Source organism: Bubalus bubalis, chromosome 3 (assembly GCF_019923935.1).
Source record: "Bubalus bubalis isolate 160015118507 breed Murrah chromosome 3, NDDB_SH_1, whole genome shotgun sequence".
Taxonomy (NCBI): domain Eukaryota; kingdom Metazoa; phylum Chordata; class Mammalia; order Artiodactyla; family Bovidae; genus Bubalus; species Bubalus bubalis.
Genome location: NC_059159.1, coordinates 152,606,841 through 152,625,449, shown reverse-complemented (window position 1 = coordinate 152,625,449; position 18,609 = coordinate 152,606,841). Strand labels below are relative to the sequence as shown.

Sequence of the window (18,609 nt, the reverse complement as noted above, 5' to 3'; positions counted from 1 at the left end):
CTAATAGGTCCTTCCAGATTGAAACCAAAGTGAAGAGTGTAAGGGGAACCCTCACTTGGTCAACTTATGTTCTTGGAAATACCATTTGATAGATATTTAGATGGTCTCTCATTGTGATAAGAAATGGGCAATGTAGAATCAGGAGTGTGCCAGTATTTTTCAGAATGTCTTATGAATAATGCAACTGAGCTGTCATTGCTATTATTAAAAGAACTATAAAAAATATTTAGAAGATGAATCACTCTGAAGTTGGGCAACATTATACTTGGGAAGCTTATGCCAGATTGGAAGACTCAGAGCTTGCAAATCATTCCTTCTCATAAGTAGAATGCGTCTTTCTCATGATGTGCTTTTGTCACCTACACCACCCTGAACCACATAAGTAGGTGATGATGTCAAAAAACCTCTGAAAAGATGTGGACTTGGTTTAGAGACATTTTAACGTAGTGGAAAGAATGGAATTTGGAGTCAGGCAAACCTGGATTCCAACGTTACTGCTGATGTATACAGCACCACCTTGGAGTTGTTACAGCTTCTTAGGGTTCACTGTTTATATGTGTATAGTTATTTATTTTTAATTGGAGGATAATTGCTCTACAATATTGTATTGGTTTCTGCCATACATCAACATGAATCAGCCATAGGTTTAATTATGTCCCCTCCCTCGTGAACCTCCCTCCCACCCCATTGCACCCCTCTAGGTTGTCACAGAACACCAGTTTTTGTGTCATACAGCAAATTCCCACTGGCTCTCTGTTTTACATAGGGTAATATTTGTGTTTACATGCTACTTTCTCAATTCGACCCATCCTCTTTCTCCCACTGTGTCCAAAAGTCTGTTCTGTATGTCTGGGTTCACTGTTTTGAACAACCAGATTATGGTTGTGGCTTAGCATTGGGGATGAGAAGGGCTTTTAGCACTTCCCTTTCTTGCCCACTTCCCCAACTTTTAGTCTGATGTCACTCAAAAGATGTGTGTGAGTGTTTATACATGTAAGTGCAAATAAGTTTAGGCCAGAATGAGATGGGTGATGAGTTTTAGCAGAGTCAAAATGACTGAATTTTTACCGATGCCTTAGAAGTATCTATGGGCAGACTGAAGGCAAAGGTAGCTTGCTAGAAAACCAGAATGTGCTTCTGAGTGTCTTAAATTCACAAATTCTTTGGCCTAAACACACATACTCCTAGACAGATCAGTTATGGCTGATCCTAATAGGCAGGGAACTGAAGAGGATAAATACTTACTGAGGTCACATCATTGTGAGTCTTCAAATACTCGGGGGATGAAGCATCAAACAAAGGACATGAGCCAAAATTCATTTTGTGAATAACTTTTTTCTTTAGAAAAAAAAATATGTACAAAAAAAGCTAAGAAGAACCAACATGGAAGTGTTGAGAAAACATTCTGATAGATACAGACAAGGGAGCTCCTGCTCTCAGGGAAGTTACACGTTAGTTATTACCATGCTAGAAAAATGAGATGCAGTTAAAATTCTAGAACAATTAAAAGCCCCAAAGTCAAGCTGTTGCTTTGGGGCTCTAGGTTGTAGATGCTCTGATACCCTCTCTGTAAAATAATACTGTGCAAACTGTAAAATATTCATTTTCATATAAAGTCCATACAATATGATATACAAAACTGAGTTGACAGGGTATGCTGGTACTGGCTGGTCGTTTGGGAAAGAAGGCTGCAGTGTTACCTGCCAGCCCAAGGGCATGATTAAAGAAAGATCTTGAATTTCTTAACCAGGAGAGGCCATTATCTAAGGATCATACCAACATCCTCAAAACCAGAATTTCCTGCCATTGCTTGTGTAACTTAGGTGATTTTTTCTTATTAATATGTTACTTTAACTTGGGATGCAATCACATGTTAAGAAGCCAGAATATAAAGTTCTTTTTCAAAGTAATACTTCTTTATACACAACTGATTTTGAGATTTACCATTAACCAACATTGTTTTCCCTGCAACTCAAAAGTTGTTTTTTTTTTAAATTCAAAAATTCCAGAGGAGGCAGCAACTGTGATAATAAAAGATTAAAGTGAATTATTATATTTCATTTCAGTGTCTATAAAACTGATAAAAGAAGGTTTGTGTACAAATATCACAAAACAACATCAATCATTGAATAAATGTGGTTCTTCAATGCACACCTGAACAAGAAGAAAACTTTGTTTAAAATTCTGGCATAAATATATTAAAGCTGACCAAAAAAAAAAAAAAAAATCAGGGCAAGCTACATCACTTCCTCATACAAAAAATGTACAAAACATTAGCCTCTAACTAGATAAACATAATACTTGTCTTCACAGTTTGATATCAAGTAACTGTGTCTTGAAGTATTGAATTGGAGGGTGATTAAAAAAAAAAAAAAAAAGCTTGTGACACGTCAGCCGTTTCAGGTAACTTCGGTCATGGAGGCAGAGTGATTCTGCAAACATAAGCAGATACAATCTTAGTTGACTCATGCACACACACTCACTTCCCTCAATATCCCCTTGGTTCCTGTCTCAAGTTCACAGTCTGTTCCTGCTCCCTGACGTGCGTCTCCAAGGCCCCTCAACTTGTTACCTCTTCTATTAAACCTTCCCTGATTTTTCAACCAAAATAAACTCATCTGTCTTGTATTACAGGTAACTGTATTCTATGAATCATTTGAAGATCTCAAAGTAATTTTAGCTGCATCCCACATTTTTTTTTAAGTGTTGTTTTAATTTTGAACACTTCTAATCTTTGAAAAATTTCCATATGAGGTATTCTGAGCCATGAATTTTCAGAGCAGTGAGTTTAATGTTTTCAAATGCATAGCGGTTTTGGTATAAGGTATCTGAATTTCTGGAGAATGTCATCTGTGTGATCTACTGAACAGATTTTTCTTTTTTACACAAATTTTTTTAAATTATGAAAATATAACACTGAATGCTTTTAAAGTTTCTTGATTTGCTTTATAGTCTTACATGTAGTTTGTTTTAAATGTTTGTGTTTGAGGATTATATATTGCTCCTTGCTGCAGCTAAGTTGCTTCAGTCGTGTCCGACTCTGTGCGACCCCATATGCAGCCCCCCAGGCTCCCCCATCCCTGGGATTCTCCAGGCAAGAACACTGGAGTGGGTTGCCATTTCCTTCTCCAATGCATGAAAGTGAAAAGTAAAAGTGAAGTTGCTCAGTCGTGTCCGACCCTCAGTGACCCCATGGACTGCAGCCTACCAGGCTCCTCTGTCCATGGGATTTTCCAGGCAAGAGTACTGGAATGGGGTGCCATTGCCTTAACCTTATTAACTTTTTACTATATTTTGTTTGCTTATTACTGAAAAAAGTGTTAAAATCTATGATTGCAGTTTTATCCACTTTTCCTTGTATTTGTTAATTTTTGTTTATGTGGTTTGTGCATAATAACCCTTATCTCTTGTTTTATATAACATATATAATCCCACCTTTTTTCAGGCCCAAGGCTTTCTCTTTTGTTTGAACTTAAAATTCCCAGTTTATGGTATTGATAATACCTTAAGAAATGGTGGCTTTAGAGCTAATTGATTATTATGGGTTTCCAGATTCCTGTTTGTTTTTAGGACACTAGAGAGTCATATTCTTGAGAGGGCAAATGTGAATTTTAGAAACTGAGTATTCCATATTTCTCAAGGTACTTTTGTCTACTATATTTGTGAAAAGTGAGGTTTTTGCATTTCTTGCTATAATGTGAAAAACTTATCCTTTTGCTTTTATAGTATGCTTCCTTAAAAAAAAAAACTTCCATCAATAGTTTGGTCATTTATATGTTTTTAAGATTTCATTTAAGAGTGAATGGTATAGATAAAGTAGTTCAACAGCCTAAGATAACTAACTTGGTGACTTTGTACAGATTTCTTTAACTCTCCAAGTCTTTTTTTCCCCTCCTATTTATGATATGAAGTCTATAAGCATTAGAATTCCTGTGGGATGATTTTCTTACATGGCTTTTCACCCCCGAATGGCTGAATTAGAATCTCCTGGAATAAGGTCATAGGCATGTGGGTCCTGGGATAGAGTGGATCCTTTTGTTGTTACTCTTGTTAAAGAAAAATATATCTCCTCTCCCCACTGTATGCATCAGGAGACACCAGAGACTTCATACCACACAGGGAGTTAACACATTGGCTCCACTCTCATTTCTTTGTTAATATAAACCATGTTCAACAAGAACACATTTGCTCAACACTAAGCTTAATTGCGCAGGTGAAAATGGGTATGAAGCTGCAGGGCGAGGAAAGCTCAGAGCAGGTCTCCAGGATACAACTCCGTGGGGTCACAAAAGAACACTTTGGAAAGCGGACCATCTTTGTTTCATTTGGATTCTACAGTTTTTTACTTTCTGGTTTCTCTTTAGTCCTGGGGAAAGATTTTACAGAACGTACTGTCTCAGTCACAGAAGGCCAAGTATTTAAATTTGAGCTGATCATTTAGAGGGGAAGAGAGAAGCTCCGTGGGGCAAAGAAGAAAGTATGTCTCAGGGGGACTAAAGGGAGGATGGGGGTTCCCTCCCCAGCGAGAGAGTCGTCTTCTTGAGGTGCTCTGAACAGCGGGATGGATTTCTCATGTGAGAATGTGCACTCTAAAGAGAGGTTCATATCTTCTCTCAGATCCCCATAGTCTTCCTCCTGGGAAGACAGCTGTATCCCAAAATTACAAAGGAGCAGCAGTTTCTAGTAGAAGCCATGGCTGCTGCTATTGCACAGGAAGCTTTCGCCCACAGGGGAGAACACAGGGCATATTTGTTTTGGAAGAGCGGTGCTCAGTGTAAACTCTGCTAGTGCGGTGCAGCTCAGCCCCCACACACTGGCCGCTACAGCGTGTTTCCATATTCAGTGCTGAGAGCTGTAGATTTCAAAATGGAATTTTCCTTAAACCTCAGGCTGTGTGGTGTAGAGAGCAAGCAGGGCCTTTAGAATTAGATGGGCCTGTGTCTTAATCTTTACTGAGTGACCTTCAGCATATTACTTAAACTCTTTGTGCCTTACTTTATCTATAAAATAGAAGAATAAGGCCAACTGCAGGATTATGGTAAAGATTGAATGTGATAGCTTGCACCATATGCTCATTTCCTTTTCTTGACCCACAAATAAAGGGTATGTCCTTCTAACTACCCATGCGGAAAGCAGATGCTTGGATATTGCACAAATGGCATGGAAGGCATAGCTTAAGAGGCAGTACTACTTTCCTTCCAGCTTCCTGTAGATTCATTGTGACCAGCCTGCAGAAGTTCTGTTCATCATTACTCATAAACTGCTTACCATGGAGGTTCAGATATAGACTGTAGTCCAATTTTGGGTTCTTGGTTTTGACTAAAGGGCCTAGTTCATATTTTGATTCTGGCTTGCATCTGTCTAGTCATCTGACATTTATTTCATGCCTAGTGAATGCCAGGAAATACGGAGAGTAAGAAGGACATGGTTCATAGGATTTGTATCTTTAATCTCTCAGTTCCTGGGGGAGGCAGATATGAGGGCAGTCCTGACATGAACTGTGAGCAGCAAATGCACGTCAGGCCCTGAGGGTCCTTCGGCTGAAGCCTGGTATTCACAAAAGGCCTCAAACTGTGTGCAGACAAGGTGATACACATGGAAATAAAGACACGTGGACAGATTTCAAAAGTTCAGTTACTGCCTGTAGTGAATAATGATACATATACTTAAAGAATTTTAAAAATCTGTATTGTGGATTGGTCGTTTGTGTGGTCATGCCCTACTCTTTGCAACCCCATAGACTGTAGCCCCCCAGGTTCCTCTGTGCATGGGATTCTCCAGGCAAGAATACTGGAGTGGGTTGCCATTTCCTTCTCCAGGGGATCTTCCTGACCCAGGGATTCAACTCATGTCTCTTACTTCTTCTGCATTGGCAAGCAGACTCTTTACCACCATACCACCTGGAAGCCCCTTTACTGCTAATATCGGGGTTTTGAAACCCTTTTTGGTATTTCATTTTTCAATGCAAGCAGAATCCCCCAAAACATGGCCTGGGTGTCTCTTGGCTTGGTCAACTACTACTGTCCTGAGGGAGGAGAGAGAAGTCTAGAGAAGGCTTCAGAGAGAAGGTTACACTTGAGCAGTGCTGAGGTGGAAAGAAGGTGCTCTTAGACCAGGACATTCAGGGCAAGGTCAACAGCATTTGCAAGGACAGACTACATGTTTGTGGAACTCGGCAAACATTTCAGTTTGCTTTTTAAATTCACCTTTGTCACTAGTTGCTTCTTCTCAAAGATAGAGGGACCCACTCTGACTTCGGGATCTTCCCTGGTGGCTCAGACAGTAAAGTATCTGCCTACGATGTGGGTAGGCCCAGGTTCAATCCCTGTGTTGGGAAGGTCCCCTGGAGAAGGAAATGGCACCCCACTCCAGTACTCTTGCCTGGAAAATCCCGTGGGTGGATGAGACTGGCAGGCTACAGTCTATGGGGTTGCAAAGAGTTGGACACGACTGAGCGACTTCACTTCACTACTCTGACTTCACTGGGTTTAAGAACATAGTTAAAAGGAAAACTAGGGTTTTTCATCACAAGGTTTCATTATTTAGCTAACTTGTCATTCAACCTGCATTAGCTGGCTGTATATAAATAAACCAGTGATAAAATTTTAAACATGTTACTTCTAATTATATTTAGAATTTATAATTTTCACCTTAATATAGGTGAAGGGAAAACAAAACTTGGCACTTGGCACTTGGTACTTGGTACTTGGCACTGGGTGTAATGGAGACTCCTAAATATTTTTTTTCCCAGGTGGAAATAGATTTTTTTCCTGGTTCATTAATAAAATTGGACTTCATTAAATGTGAAAAGAAATAGGATAGTTTCTCAGATGTCTGATAGTTAATAATCTTTAGTGAAATATTTTATACTGTATTGATAGGAAGTATCTGATAAGTCCAGTGGGAAGAGATTTGCTTTCCTCTTGTACTCAATAAAGATGATTTAGTAAGGAGATGCCAAATACAATAAGACTTCAAGGTAAATAGACTATTACAGAAAATAAACATTTTAGCAAGACTCAGCTACATGAAAATAAAATCCCTGTTTTATTATTAGTTATCCATGCTCTGTCTGCTCAAAGAACTATTCACCCCAACTCTCCCACTTGCTTGCTATGTGTCTTGGGTGAGTAATTTAATATTGCTATCTTCATATTCCTCTCTCTCTGTGAAGTGGGAATTACACTACCAATTCAGTAAGTTTTTGTTCAAAAAAAAAATATTTGTAAAGCACTTAGCAATTGTCTCAGGCAAAAGTCAGGCTTTATACCATGCATCAGGGCTCATTTTGGCTGGCACATCTTTGTCTTTCCCTGCCTTACAATAAATTTTTTCTTCATTTGTGTTCACAGAACACTTTGCACATCTGATTCAGCATGCCATATTATGATTATTCACTTGTATACAGGGCTTCCCAGGTGGCAGAGTGGTAAAGAATCTACCTGCCAATGAAGGAGGTGCCAGTTCTATCCCAGGGTCGGGAAGATCCCTTGGGGTAGGAAATGGCAACCCACTTCAGTTTTCTTGCCTGGAGAATTCTATGGACAGAGCAGCTTGGTGGGCTACAGTCCATGGGGTCACAAAGAGTCAGGCACAACTGAGCATGCGTGCATTTATATACATCTTTCCTGATCGTCTCTAAGTTCCTTGAGCATAAAGACTGTGTGGCTAGTTGTCGTCTTTATCTCTGGCATGAATGTAATGGTCCTAATGTAAACAGTAAGTACTGTTGCATCGAATTTTTGATGGTCATCAAAAGAGATCCAAAAGGATATTGAGTTACCTTTTTTAATGTGCTTCCAGTTTACATCTATCACTGAATGTAACAAAGCATTTCTTTCCAAGTGTTGTGCTACATATTAAATCGAATTGGCCTACCATAAGAGTTGGTCTAAATTTCACAAATGTGTTATTACATTGAAGGTCAAGATATCCTGAAGCAGCTGGGGTTTAAGTTAGACATTACTAAGAACGTCCTGAGGATTCATGATGCCCACTGCCTGAAAGGAATATGGGACTAATTGAGGGAAGCTGTGAAGTTCTTGAGGGCCTTTATGTCAAATTTTTATTGCCTTTTTTTTTTTTAGGGTCTTTATTGAATTTGTTAAATATTGTTTCTGTTTTATGTTTTGGTATTTTTGGCCACAAGGCATGTGTGATCTTAGTTCCCTGACTAGGGATTGAACCTTCACCTTCTGCATTGGAAGGCAAAGACTTAACCACTGAATTGCCAGGGAAGTCCCCAGATTTTTATTGTTGTTGGGCAGATTCAGTTGTGTCCTGTTTTCACTAGAGGAATGGTTAGTTGACTTCCACATAACAAGCCTGGAGCCTCCAGGCTTTGTTGGCTAAAACCACTTTACTGTACCTGTGCACTTAAGGTTTCCAGAGGGCTTTCTATTCTTGGGAAAGCCATGAGGGGTACTCCACGGGGGTCCTCGGGCTTGGGTTTGGAAGGCGATCCTTGTGTTCCTTTAAAGTTATGGACCACACACATTCCCTGCGGGATGAGGGGAAAAAAGATTAGGGTCAGACTGCAGCCATCAATGCCTGGCTATCTCTGTGGGTGGCAGGCCTGCCCCTTGAAGGTCACTGCACTGTGACTTTTGAGCCAATGAGTAGGGACCATGGAAAGACCTGGGGCATGGTCCAGGCTGTCTTCTGCTGAGCACATTTGGGGTGCTGAGGAAGCATCTGTTTGATCACCAGATGGCCAGGGATACTCAATCTACCCCCAATGAACTTGTTTCCTGACCTATAAAAATGGGAATAACGCCTGCCTTGTAGATTTACATTTAAAAGACATGACACATGTAAACCATCTCATAGTAACAGCTAACATTTACTGAGGGCCACTTATGTATCTGGCATTGTTTGAAGGGTTTTACCTAATTTCATTTGACTACTCAACATTCTTATAAGGGAGATACTATTATCCTCTCCACCTTAGATAAGGAGGCACAGAGAATGTAGATGACTTTCCCAAGGCTACATAAACTCCATAGCCTCTAAATCAGTCCACTGTAAGATTTGGCTTAAGTGCCAAGTGAAGTCGCTCAGTCGTGTCTGACTCTTTGTGACCCCATGGACTGTAGCCCACCAGGCTCCTCCATCTGTGGAATTTTCTAGGCAAGAGTACTGGAGTGGGTTGCCATTTCCTTCTCCAGGGGATCTTCCCGACACAGGGATTGAACCCTGGTCTCCCGCATTGCACGTAGAGGCTTTACTGTCTGAGCCACCAGGGAAGCCCCTCAGTGGGGCTTTCATTGACATACTATTGATCCCTCTTTGAGTCATCTGTATTCTTTCCCCCTTTTCTTAGGGAAATACCCTCTGAGAGATCAGTATCTCAGGATCACTCGGCACCGCTTCTGCTGCTGCTTCACAGAGAATGTGCATTTAAGTCCCCCTGTCTTTCACTTTAGGAAGAAAGATTGGATCCCTAAAAAAGAACTTGGAATTCAAATGGAGCTTGCCAGTTAGTGTTCTGAGTAAATGTGAGCATTTTCTGAGCAGGTAAAAGTGTTGGGGAACTCGGAGTTAGAAGTTGGGAGAGGCACATGTGCCTCCCCCGTGTTGGGGAGGACATATATGCGGAATCCCTGTATGGAAGGGATAGGACGAGGAGAAGTTACGTCACAGGCCCGTGAAATCCATCTACATGTGATGTTAGTCTTAAGGGGTGCCTTGGACTAGAAAGGGCAGAATGGGCAACAGGCTGTGATGACGTCTGTCTGCTAGGAGAGGCTTGCTGAATATTATTAGGAGACTGATTTCATCATGCACAGAATCTTTAGGCTTAGTAATTTACTGTGAACCCTTCTGGGTGTATTTTAAATCCTTGAAAATATATATATATATATGTATACATGCACACATATATACACACACATATATATTCATATAAATTTGGTTTTGGCTGTGCTTGGTCTCCATTGCTGCTCACGCTTTTCTCTAGTTGTGACGAGTGGGGGCTGCTCTTTAGTTGCATTGTGCTGGCTTCTTACTGCGGTGGTTTCTCTTGGTGCAGAGCACAGGTTGTAGGTGCTTGGGTTTCCGTAGTTGCAGCTCCTGGGCTCTAGAGCACAGGCTCAATAGTTGTGGAGCATGGGCTTAGTTGCTCTGTGGTATGTGGGATCTTCCCAGATCAGGGCTCAAACCCATGTTTCCTGCATTGCCAGGCAGATTCTTTACCGCTGAGCCACCAGGGAAGCCCAGTCCTTGACTATATTTTTTAAAAACTGTACCTCCATGGTATGTCCATGCAATGGAATACTAGATAGCAAGAGAAAGGAATTACTGATACAACAAGGATGAATCACAAAATAATTATGCTGAATGAAGGAAGCTAGGAAAAAACACATGCATATTGTATAATTCCATTAACATTAAATCTTATAGTAACCTAATACAGAAGATCAGTGGTTGCTTAGGAATGAGGGGGGAGGGGAAGGGTGGGAGAGAAAGAAGTATCTGAAGGTCAAAACTGATCAAGTTATACAATTCGTGTACCATTTATTGTATGCCTAGCTTCCTTGGTGACTCAGATGGTTAAGAATCTGCCCGCAATGCAGGAGACCCAGGTTCTATCCCTGGGTTGGGAAGATCCCCTGGAGAAAGAAATGGCAACCCACTCCAGTATTCTTGCCTGGAGAATTCCATGGACAGAGGAGCCTGGTGGACCACAGTCCATGGGATTGGAAAAGAGTTGGACATGACTGAGTGACTAACATTTTCACTTTATCATACCTCAAATCTATAAAAATGAACCAAAACCCTTCTTCAGGAAGTGTTATGTGGTTGAGAAGCCACTTATAGGGGAAATAAGATGCCCAGGAGGCATGTTCAGATAATAACAGAAGTCCCCTGGGTGCGATTAGCTGAGGGTTTTCCTATTTCTGAGTGGGACTTGAAAGTCTGGGCCAGAGTGGAGTTTCTTGAAATGCTGGAGAAGGAGCTGCCTGCTTCCATCAGTACTTTGTTCTCTGTTCTTCCCCCAAGCGGCACTTAGCTTATGCTGCCAGTATGTCTCTGAGCAAGTATTTAAAGACTCATGGTTTGAAGGTACACTAAATTTTTGCTAGTCTGCCCATCCCCAGCCCCAAGGACAGGGTTGGAGGAAGTGGAGCAAGCCATCCTTCCTGGAGTGATCATACTCCTGGCCCACAGAGGGACTATGCAGTCATATTTCTGAAAGAATGGACACAGGGTACTTGGTGAGTAACTGCAGCTCACAAGGTTGAGGCCGGTGGAACCTGGACTGAGACGATGGAGTCTGGGGAGCCTGACTTACCAGGATCTTGGGCAGCCTTTCAGAGAGCACCAGAGGGGGAAAAAAGTAGAGGAAGCTGACCTACCAGAAACAGGGCTACCGCAGTGCCCAGGATGAAGCCCGCAATCACGTCAGAGCAGTGGTTCCGATACTCGGAGACCCGGTTGAGGCCCGTCAGGAAGGCTGTGCAGAGGGTCCCAAGGCACAGCACTGGCTTGGCCAGTCGGCTGCTCTTCGTCTTGATTGTGCTTGTGATGTACATCTAGGTGAGGACAGAGACTGGGGAGTGACCAGCAGCCTCTGTACACGGTGCACATATACATGTACACGGTGCACATATACATGTACACGGACACACACCAACTCACACAGACAGGCCCGCACCAAAGCATGAACCATGAACGGATGCTCACTCATCTCAGTGCTTTATATTCTGGTGGGCATGGGAACAGAATTACAGTGACATGAAGGACTGCATGATAATCAAGTCCAGAGCATGCAGTTTTTATGCAACAAACTAAAGAATCACTTGGAGTGTTAATAAACCCATATAAGAATCTCAGATGCCAGAAAATCTTCTATGAGAATTAATTTTATGGAGAAGACCAGGTAGGGGAGTAGCAATACATTTTATTTTTTGGGTCCCCCATAATCCTAGCTAGTTCTTCACACTTTCAATGAGTATAAAAGTGTTGACTTCCAGACTAGTGTTTCCGTTGTGCTGGGAAATTGATTCTCACATTCCTTGGGATGGCTGTGATCAGTTCTATTCATTCATTTACTCCAGCATGTTTAAACATTTTCTATGTGGGTGTATAAAAGGTTGGGAAGACCTGATGTTAGTAAATGATGATACAATTTATGACACTTGAGGTGTACTCTGTTCTTAAGACATTGTAAGGAGCTGCTTCTGCTGCTGCTAAGTCGCTTCAGTAGTGTCTGACTCTGTGCGACCGCATAGACGGCAGCCCACCAGGCTCCCCCATCCCTGGGATTTTCCAGGCAAGAACACTGGAGTGGGTTGCTATTTCCTTCTCCAACGCATGAAAGTGAAAAGTGAAAGTGAAGTCGCTCAGTCGTGTCTGACCCTCAGCGACCCTATGGACTGCAGCCTTCCAGGCTCCTCCGTCCATGGGATTTTCCAGGCAAGAGTACTGGAGGGGGGTGCCATTGCCTTCTCCGTGAGGAGCTGAGTAAGACTTAAATATTTTACAGGCTTGGTTATCAAATATGTCCCTGGTGGCTTAGAGTAAGCAAGGTATGCCTCTTGTCGCACAAACTTTGGTAATGGTTATAAGAAACCACTAGAGGGCGCAATTGATCTATTGTCTCTGTGTTAGTCTCATTCTGAGCAACTCTGCAACCCCATGGACTGTATAGCCCACCAGGCTCCTCTATCCATGGGATTCTCCAGGCAAGAATATTGGAGTGGGTTGCTATTCCCTTCTCCAGGGGACCTTCCTGACCCAGGGATCAAAACCAGATCTCCGGCATTGCAGACAGATTCTCTACCATCTGAGCCACCAGGGAAACCTTAACAAGTGTGCTAAATGAGTTTGTGACTCAGAAAAATAGTATGCCAATACTCCAGTTGCAGTATAGTGTGCTTGTATGATCTGAGCACATATAAGTTCAAATAGATGCATTTTAAAATATTTTAGTGGAAACTTAATTTCCTAGGATGATCCTTCAGCATTGTTGTGAATACAGGAAGATGGGATTTTCTTTATTATATGTAACACATACCCTACAAAACTGTGGTTAGATGAGAGTTATATAAATTAGAGCATATCATCACACCATTCTGAGGCTGAGTAGGAAATGTTGTTTAGCACATTACTGACCAAAGATGTATTAATATGTCTTTTGGTACTGAATGTTATTGACCAGAGACATAGTTGTTAGGGTTTAAAATTGATAGAGTTCATTACACAACTTATAATTATTATAACTAATGATATTTATCATGTTATGATAATTATAATTGTCATTCACATTTCCCTACATTCAATTTTTGTTCCAATGCTGTATATATTATAAATGCAAGTTTATTGCTGTAAAATTTTCAAAAATGATACATCTTGAAATTTTGAGTGAAGAAGAATTTTATGCAGATACTTTATCTGATTGTCTAAGTGGCATATATACTAATGTGTCAGAAGATGATAGTTCTTCAGAATATAGTTCTGATTCAGACAATGTGAATATCAGAGCAACAAAAAGACAAAAAAAAAAAAAACCGTAGTGATCAATTCTGATATGGAAAGTGATAGATAATACTCAAGGTGCAGGAGAAGACTTTGCAGGTGTATCAAGTATAACTTAAATACAGTAACCCATAAAGTCTTAATGAAATAACAATTAATTTTTGGCTGGCCAAAATAAAAATCACTGGCCATAGGTGTTGGTTTTTGTAAAAATCCCCCGGTCAATAATGGGTTAAATTTTATTTTTTTTAATATATTTATATATTTAAATTTAGTGTTTTATGCTTCCATATTTTTAAATTATAGCCTTTATAAATCTTATAAGATTACAAACTATTAAAACATGGGCCTATGGTTCATTAGTATTCTTCACAGTATTAACTAGTACTTAGGAAATCCTTGTTGAGTAATTTCTGAAAGCACGCATAATAGGGGCTCAGAAGATGTTTACATAATTGGAGTCCTGTATCAGGGTTTATCTGATTATAGTCTGTCTGTGGGGCATGATTTGAATTGGATTATATCTGAATCCTTGAAAACATGTGCTCTACCAGCATATATTCTGAGTAAGATGACTATACTTCTTTCTTCTCAAGAGAAATTTATATTTCACTTGATGAGACAGTAGCTTAAGATGAGTAACAGATTTGTTCTTGTAATGGTATTATAGAAAATGATTTCATACAACAATGACTTAAGTCTGATAAAAATACAGGAAAAGGTGCAAGAGTACATTGTTTCATATAACTTAGGTTCTAGATAAGTTCTAGATAATCTAGGATACAAATTGATACAATATTTTGAAAGCTGGAAATTATGCCAAATGCCTGAAAAGACCTTGTTTAAAAAAATGCCTGACATATATTTTTTTTTTTTTTTTTTGTGGGTGGGGTAAAAGTGAGTCAAGGAACTTCATTGAGCTAAACTGGTTTGTTTGTAAATCAAGGCTTCTGTATTATTTACATTCATGTTTCCTTAATGTGGGGGTAGCTGAAATCATTTTTGTCATGTATTCATTAAAGAGTAAATCTAAAAGAAATAGATATTGCAAAGTTGTCCTATAGATGTGATTCTATAAATTGGACAAAAAAAGAACCATTGTTCTAAAGAGAATATCAAGCAATTTCTTTTAAACTACACTAAATGGACCAGACCTGTAGTCAGTCACCTTTACTCCTCCCTGAATTTAGGACAGTGTTTGGGACGATGGCATGGACACACTTCCATCAGATGCAGTGGGCGTTGTGGTTACTGTCATTGGCGGGGAACCTGCTCCCGGGGCTGGGGTGAAGGCACACTGGGAGTTTCTAGGCAGACCGCATAGCTTGAAAGGGGTCTTTGCTCTGCCTTCTCCTTACCTCACCTTTCACTCAAGAATCTCTAGACTAGTCGTACCCTAAATATAAAGTAAGTTGAAGGAAAAGGGATGTTTTTAGCCAATAGTCACTCATCCACAGGTAAATACACATGATATCCATCAGTGGAATGTTTGCATTGATCTGTCCACTTCTATACTCTGGGTTCTAAAGAAACAAAGGTCAGGCAAAGGTGAAATGAGGTCATTTCCATGCGTGCTCAGTCACTTCAGTCATGTCTGACTCTTTGTGACCCTATAGACTATAGCCCACTAGGCTCCTCTGTCCATGGGATTCTCCAGGCAAGAATACTGGAGTGGGTTACCATGCCCTCCTCTAGGGAAGCTTCCCAACCGAGGGACTGAACCTGTGTCTCGAACGTCTCCTTCAGTGGTAGGCGGGTTCTTTACCACTAGCGCCACCTGGGAAGCCCTAGGTTATTTCCAAAGTGGGGTGGAATTAAAGAGAAGGAAATATAGACGGACACCATTTCTTCTATTTTAAGATGTTGGACACACTTTTGTGCTTTCTCTCTGATGAGGCCACAAAGTTTAGACTATTATACCCCAGTGGGGGCAGTCAAGAGATTTTGTGATCTAGAGAACAGTGAGAAGTGAACTGTTGGATTTTGGGGGCGTTGCAGGATTGCCCATCTGTCCTGGCAAAGTGTTGAAGAGTGTTAGGAGGAGCAGAGGAAACCCTGTCTTCATCTGGTATTGCACATTGCTTTGGGCAGGCATTTGCCTAAGGCTTACATCTGCAATCCATAGACAAGCGTGAGGAATGTGTGCTGTTCTGGAACCAACCAGAGCTTTGGCGCAGAGTGCTATTCTGGGCAGTGACAGAACCCTGTGTCCAATGCCAGGAGCCTGGGCCTTTGCACTGACTGTGTACTCTTAACAATTCTCTGGGCCTCAGTTTCTGTATCTGTAAAATGGGAGGATGTGACTAAGTGATCATCGACAGTCATGCCAGAATTAACATCCTCTGGCATTGGGGTCTTACATTGGGGTATTGAGGTGGGGGCAACAGCATGATATAATGGAAGAGAAACACATTGTAACATGACTTCAGAAGCCACCAGAAGTGACTAATGAAAGAATGGGGGATGAGGATGGCAGAGACACCCATCACAGCCAAAACTCTACTCGGGTCATACTCACTGTGGCGTACAGGGCAGAGTAAATGCTCAGAGCAGCGTGTTTGGAGGGAAAGGACCTGCGCGCCTTCTCTATCACTTCCAGGTCCCCGGTGCAGATGTTCCCGTTGTTGATGAACTGGTGGTGCGCCCGGCAGTCTGTACTGGTGTAGTTGGGCTTGCACACCGTCAGGAAGTACGGGGTCAGGTGCCCCGTGACCACTTGTCCGGCGTTTACAAAAATGTCAGTAGCAAAAAGCCCAAAAGCAAATACTCCTATGAGGAGATTTAAAATAATTAGGAATGGTGACATACACCATAGATTGGTTTTTGTCCCTGAGAGAAAAACAGCAGTGCGAGCCCATGACAACCTATCAGAAAGGTCCTCCCTGGAGTCAAACTGTCCCCTCACCTTTCTCTTTCCTGCTTCCTAAACCACTGTTTCTTCCAAACTGATGCAGTCATGCTGCTGGTAATGCTTTACTGTTTTGTGTCAATAAAGGAGAAGCAGCATGTTCTCATAGGAGGATTTGAATTTTGGAGTCACGTAGAGCTGGGCTCTAGGCACTCCTTTGATGACTTGCTTACAGTGCAGGCTATCTTCTTTGAATCTTAGTACCCTTATCAAGCGTGGTTGCAGGGAATGATACCTCAGAAAAGAGTTGGAAAGATAAAATAAGACATGTGCAAAATAACCCCTAGGGTGCCTGGCATTAAGTATTGGGTTGGCCAAAAAGTTTGAAAGGTGTTACAGAAAAACATGAGCGAACATTTTGGCCAACTCAATAGTTACTCAACATTGGTTCTCTTGCCTTCTATAGAATATATCTTCTCCCTGGTCCTGTTGGAGATGCGAGTACTCCTTGAAGGAGTTAACATGGCAGGTGAGAGATAATGAGTATGTTAGGAGTCGTCCTTCAAAGAAAGAAAAAGATCGCTCTAGAAATCCTGATTGAATTGAAGGTTTCATTTGATGTTGGAAACTGAGAATGTTGTTGACTGGATCGAATTACCAGCTTAGTGGTTAAACCACCACGAATGCATCCTTTTATAGTTCCGGAGATCAGAAGTCCAAAATAGGTTTCACTGGGCTAACATCAAAGTGTTGGCAGAGCTGTGTTCTTTCTGGAAGCTCCAGAGTAGAACTTACTCTTTGCTTTTCCCAGATTCTCACCTTCATTCCTTGACTTATGCCCCTGATTCTAGCAATCGTATCATAAGAGCTCTACTGCCACTGTCACGTCTCCTTCCCTGCCTCACTATCTTGCTTCTCTCATAATGTTACATTGTGTCTGCCTGAATAATCCAGGATAATCTCAAAATCCTTAATCAAATCTCAAATCCCAGGATAATCTCAAAATCCTAATCACACATGTACATTCCTGTTTGTCATGTAAGGTGACATGGCCCACAGTTTCTAGGGATTAGGGCATAAACATTTTGGGGTGAGAAAGGCATCATTTTACCTACCATGCTGACTTGACCTGTTTGGCTAAGAATCCTGTGGGTAGGCTATACTTCCTGGATTTTATCTGTTCTCTGGTAAGTTACACAGGAATATAGGATTGCCCATGACTAGCTTGACCAAAAATATGAATTCCTTATAGGAAGTTGCACTGTGGATTCTTTCAAAGGTTATACATACATCTATAGGGTATCTGTTAAATGTATCAAGAGCAGCTATGCAGAGCCAAGGTATACACAGGTTGCTTGAAGAGATAAAGAAGACTTTGCCAGTGCAACTCAGCTGTGGGAGGAATTGGCAAGAGTGAGAGGTGGCATTAACCCTTGTAAATTTCAAGGATCTGCTATAGTTTTTGATTAAATTTCTATCTAGTTTTGACTTCCATATTCAATGTCTTGAATCTGCAAATTGTACTGATTTCAGCACCCAAAAGTCAATCCATTAGATCAGAAGTGAAGACGAGTTTGGCTGAAACCTTCATCCGGTTTCCATTTTGACTTGTATTGATTCTTACAATTTTCTTTTCTGTGGCTTTGCCAGGATGTGCTTTATCAGTGAGAACTGGCTCTTTTAATAGCTTGAACTGACTGACACTCCTAGGGTCTGACCTCTGAGACTAAGCATTCATTGATCATTCCTTTCACTCCCAGGTTCTGGAAGTCTGGCTAGCAATTTTTTTATATCTTCAAGCAAGATTCTCAAAGACCAGGTCTCTAGCTTTTTCAAGTGGCAATAAGTCTGTCTAGCCATACTTTTCCAGGAAACAAGGATAATTCATGATTTGAAAAGAGAAAAGTGACAGCATTTTCCCCTGGCATTTTATTTGTTAGAGTGCTTCCAATTAGGGTGAATTCTTTCTAAGACATTTCTGAGGATTTCTAGGTTCCTCAGATGAGTATCTGAAATGCCAGGTCTGTGGTCACAGTGGGTCTGTGATGGGCAAATTTCTGCTTTGTTGTCGTGTGATACTGTTGCTGAAAGTTGCTTTCCCTTTTTCCCTTGGCCTCCCCTGGATTATGTCTGCTTTTCTTGATGGCTTAACAAGCATTTGCTTTCCAAATATCTCATTCTGGTGTATTTGATGTAGCTTCTGAAGGGCAGCCCCAGGACTCCACCTGCCTGGCACAGGCCATGCCAACAAAGTGCGGTGGAGCCTACCCTGGTGATTCACA

The 18,609-nt window shown here is 41.2% G+C and overlaps 1 protein-coding gene and 1 long non-coding RNA gene across 9 annotated transcripts in view; one reads left to right on the top strand and one right to left on the bottom strand.

The window, feature by feature from the left end:
• Window positions 1–18,609, top strand: part of LOC123332929 — a 31,417-nt gene that overhangs the window by 3,876 nt on the left and 8,932 nt on the right. The window lies entirely within an intron of this gene.
• The window catches only part of PLPPR1 (phospholipid phosphatase related 1), a 600,006-nt gene continuing 582,712 nt past the window's right edge, over window positions 1,316–18,609 (bottom strand). For all 7 annotated transcript variants that reach the window (XM_044940346.2, XM_006067875.4, XM_045165145.1 and 4 more), the window contains 4 exons: window positions 15,998–16,248; window positions 11,358–11,534; window positions 8,369–8,500; window positions 1,316–2,432 (listed from right to left, as the gene is read on the bottom strand). In XM_044940346.2, the coding sequence (XP_044796281.1) occupies window positions 2,400–2,432; window positions 8,369–8,500; window positions 11,358–11,534; window positions 15,998–16,248 (593 nt within the window). In that variant the 3' untranslated portion in view covers window positions 1,316–2,399. The remainder of the gene's footprint in view (window positions 2,433–8,368; window positions 8,501–11,357; window positions 11,535–15,997; window positions 16,249–18,609) is intronic.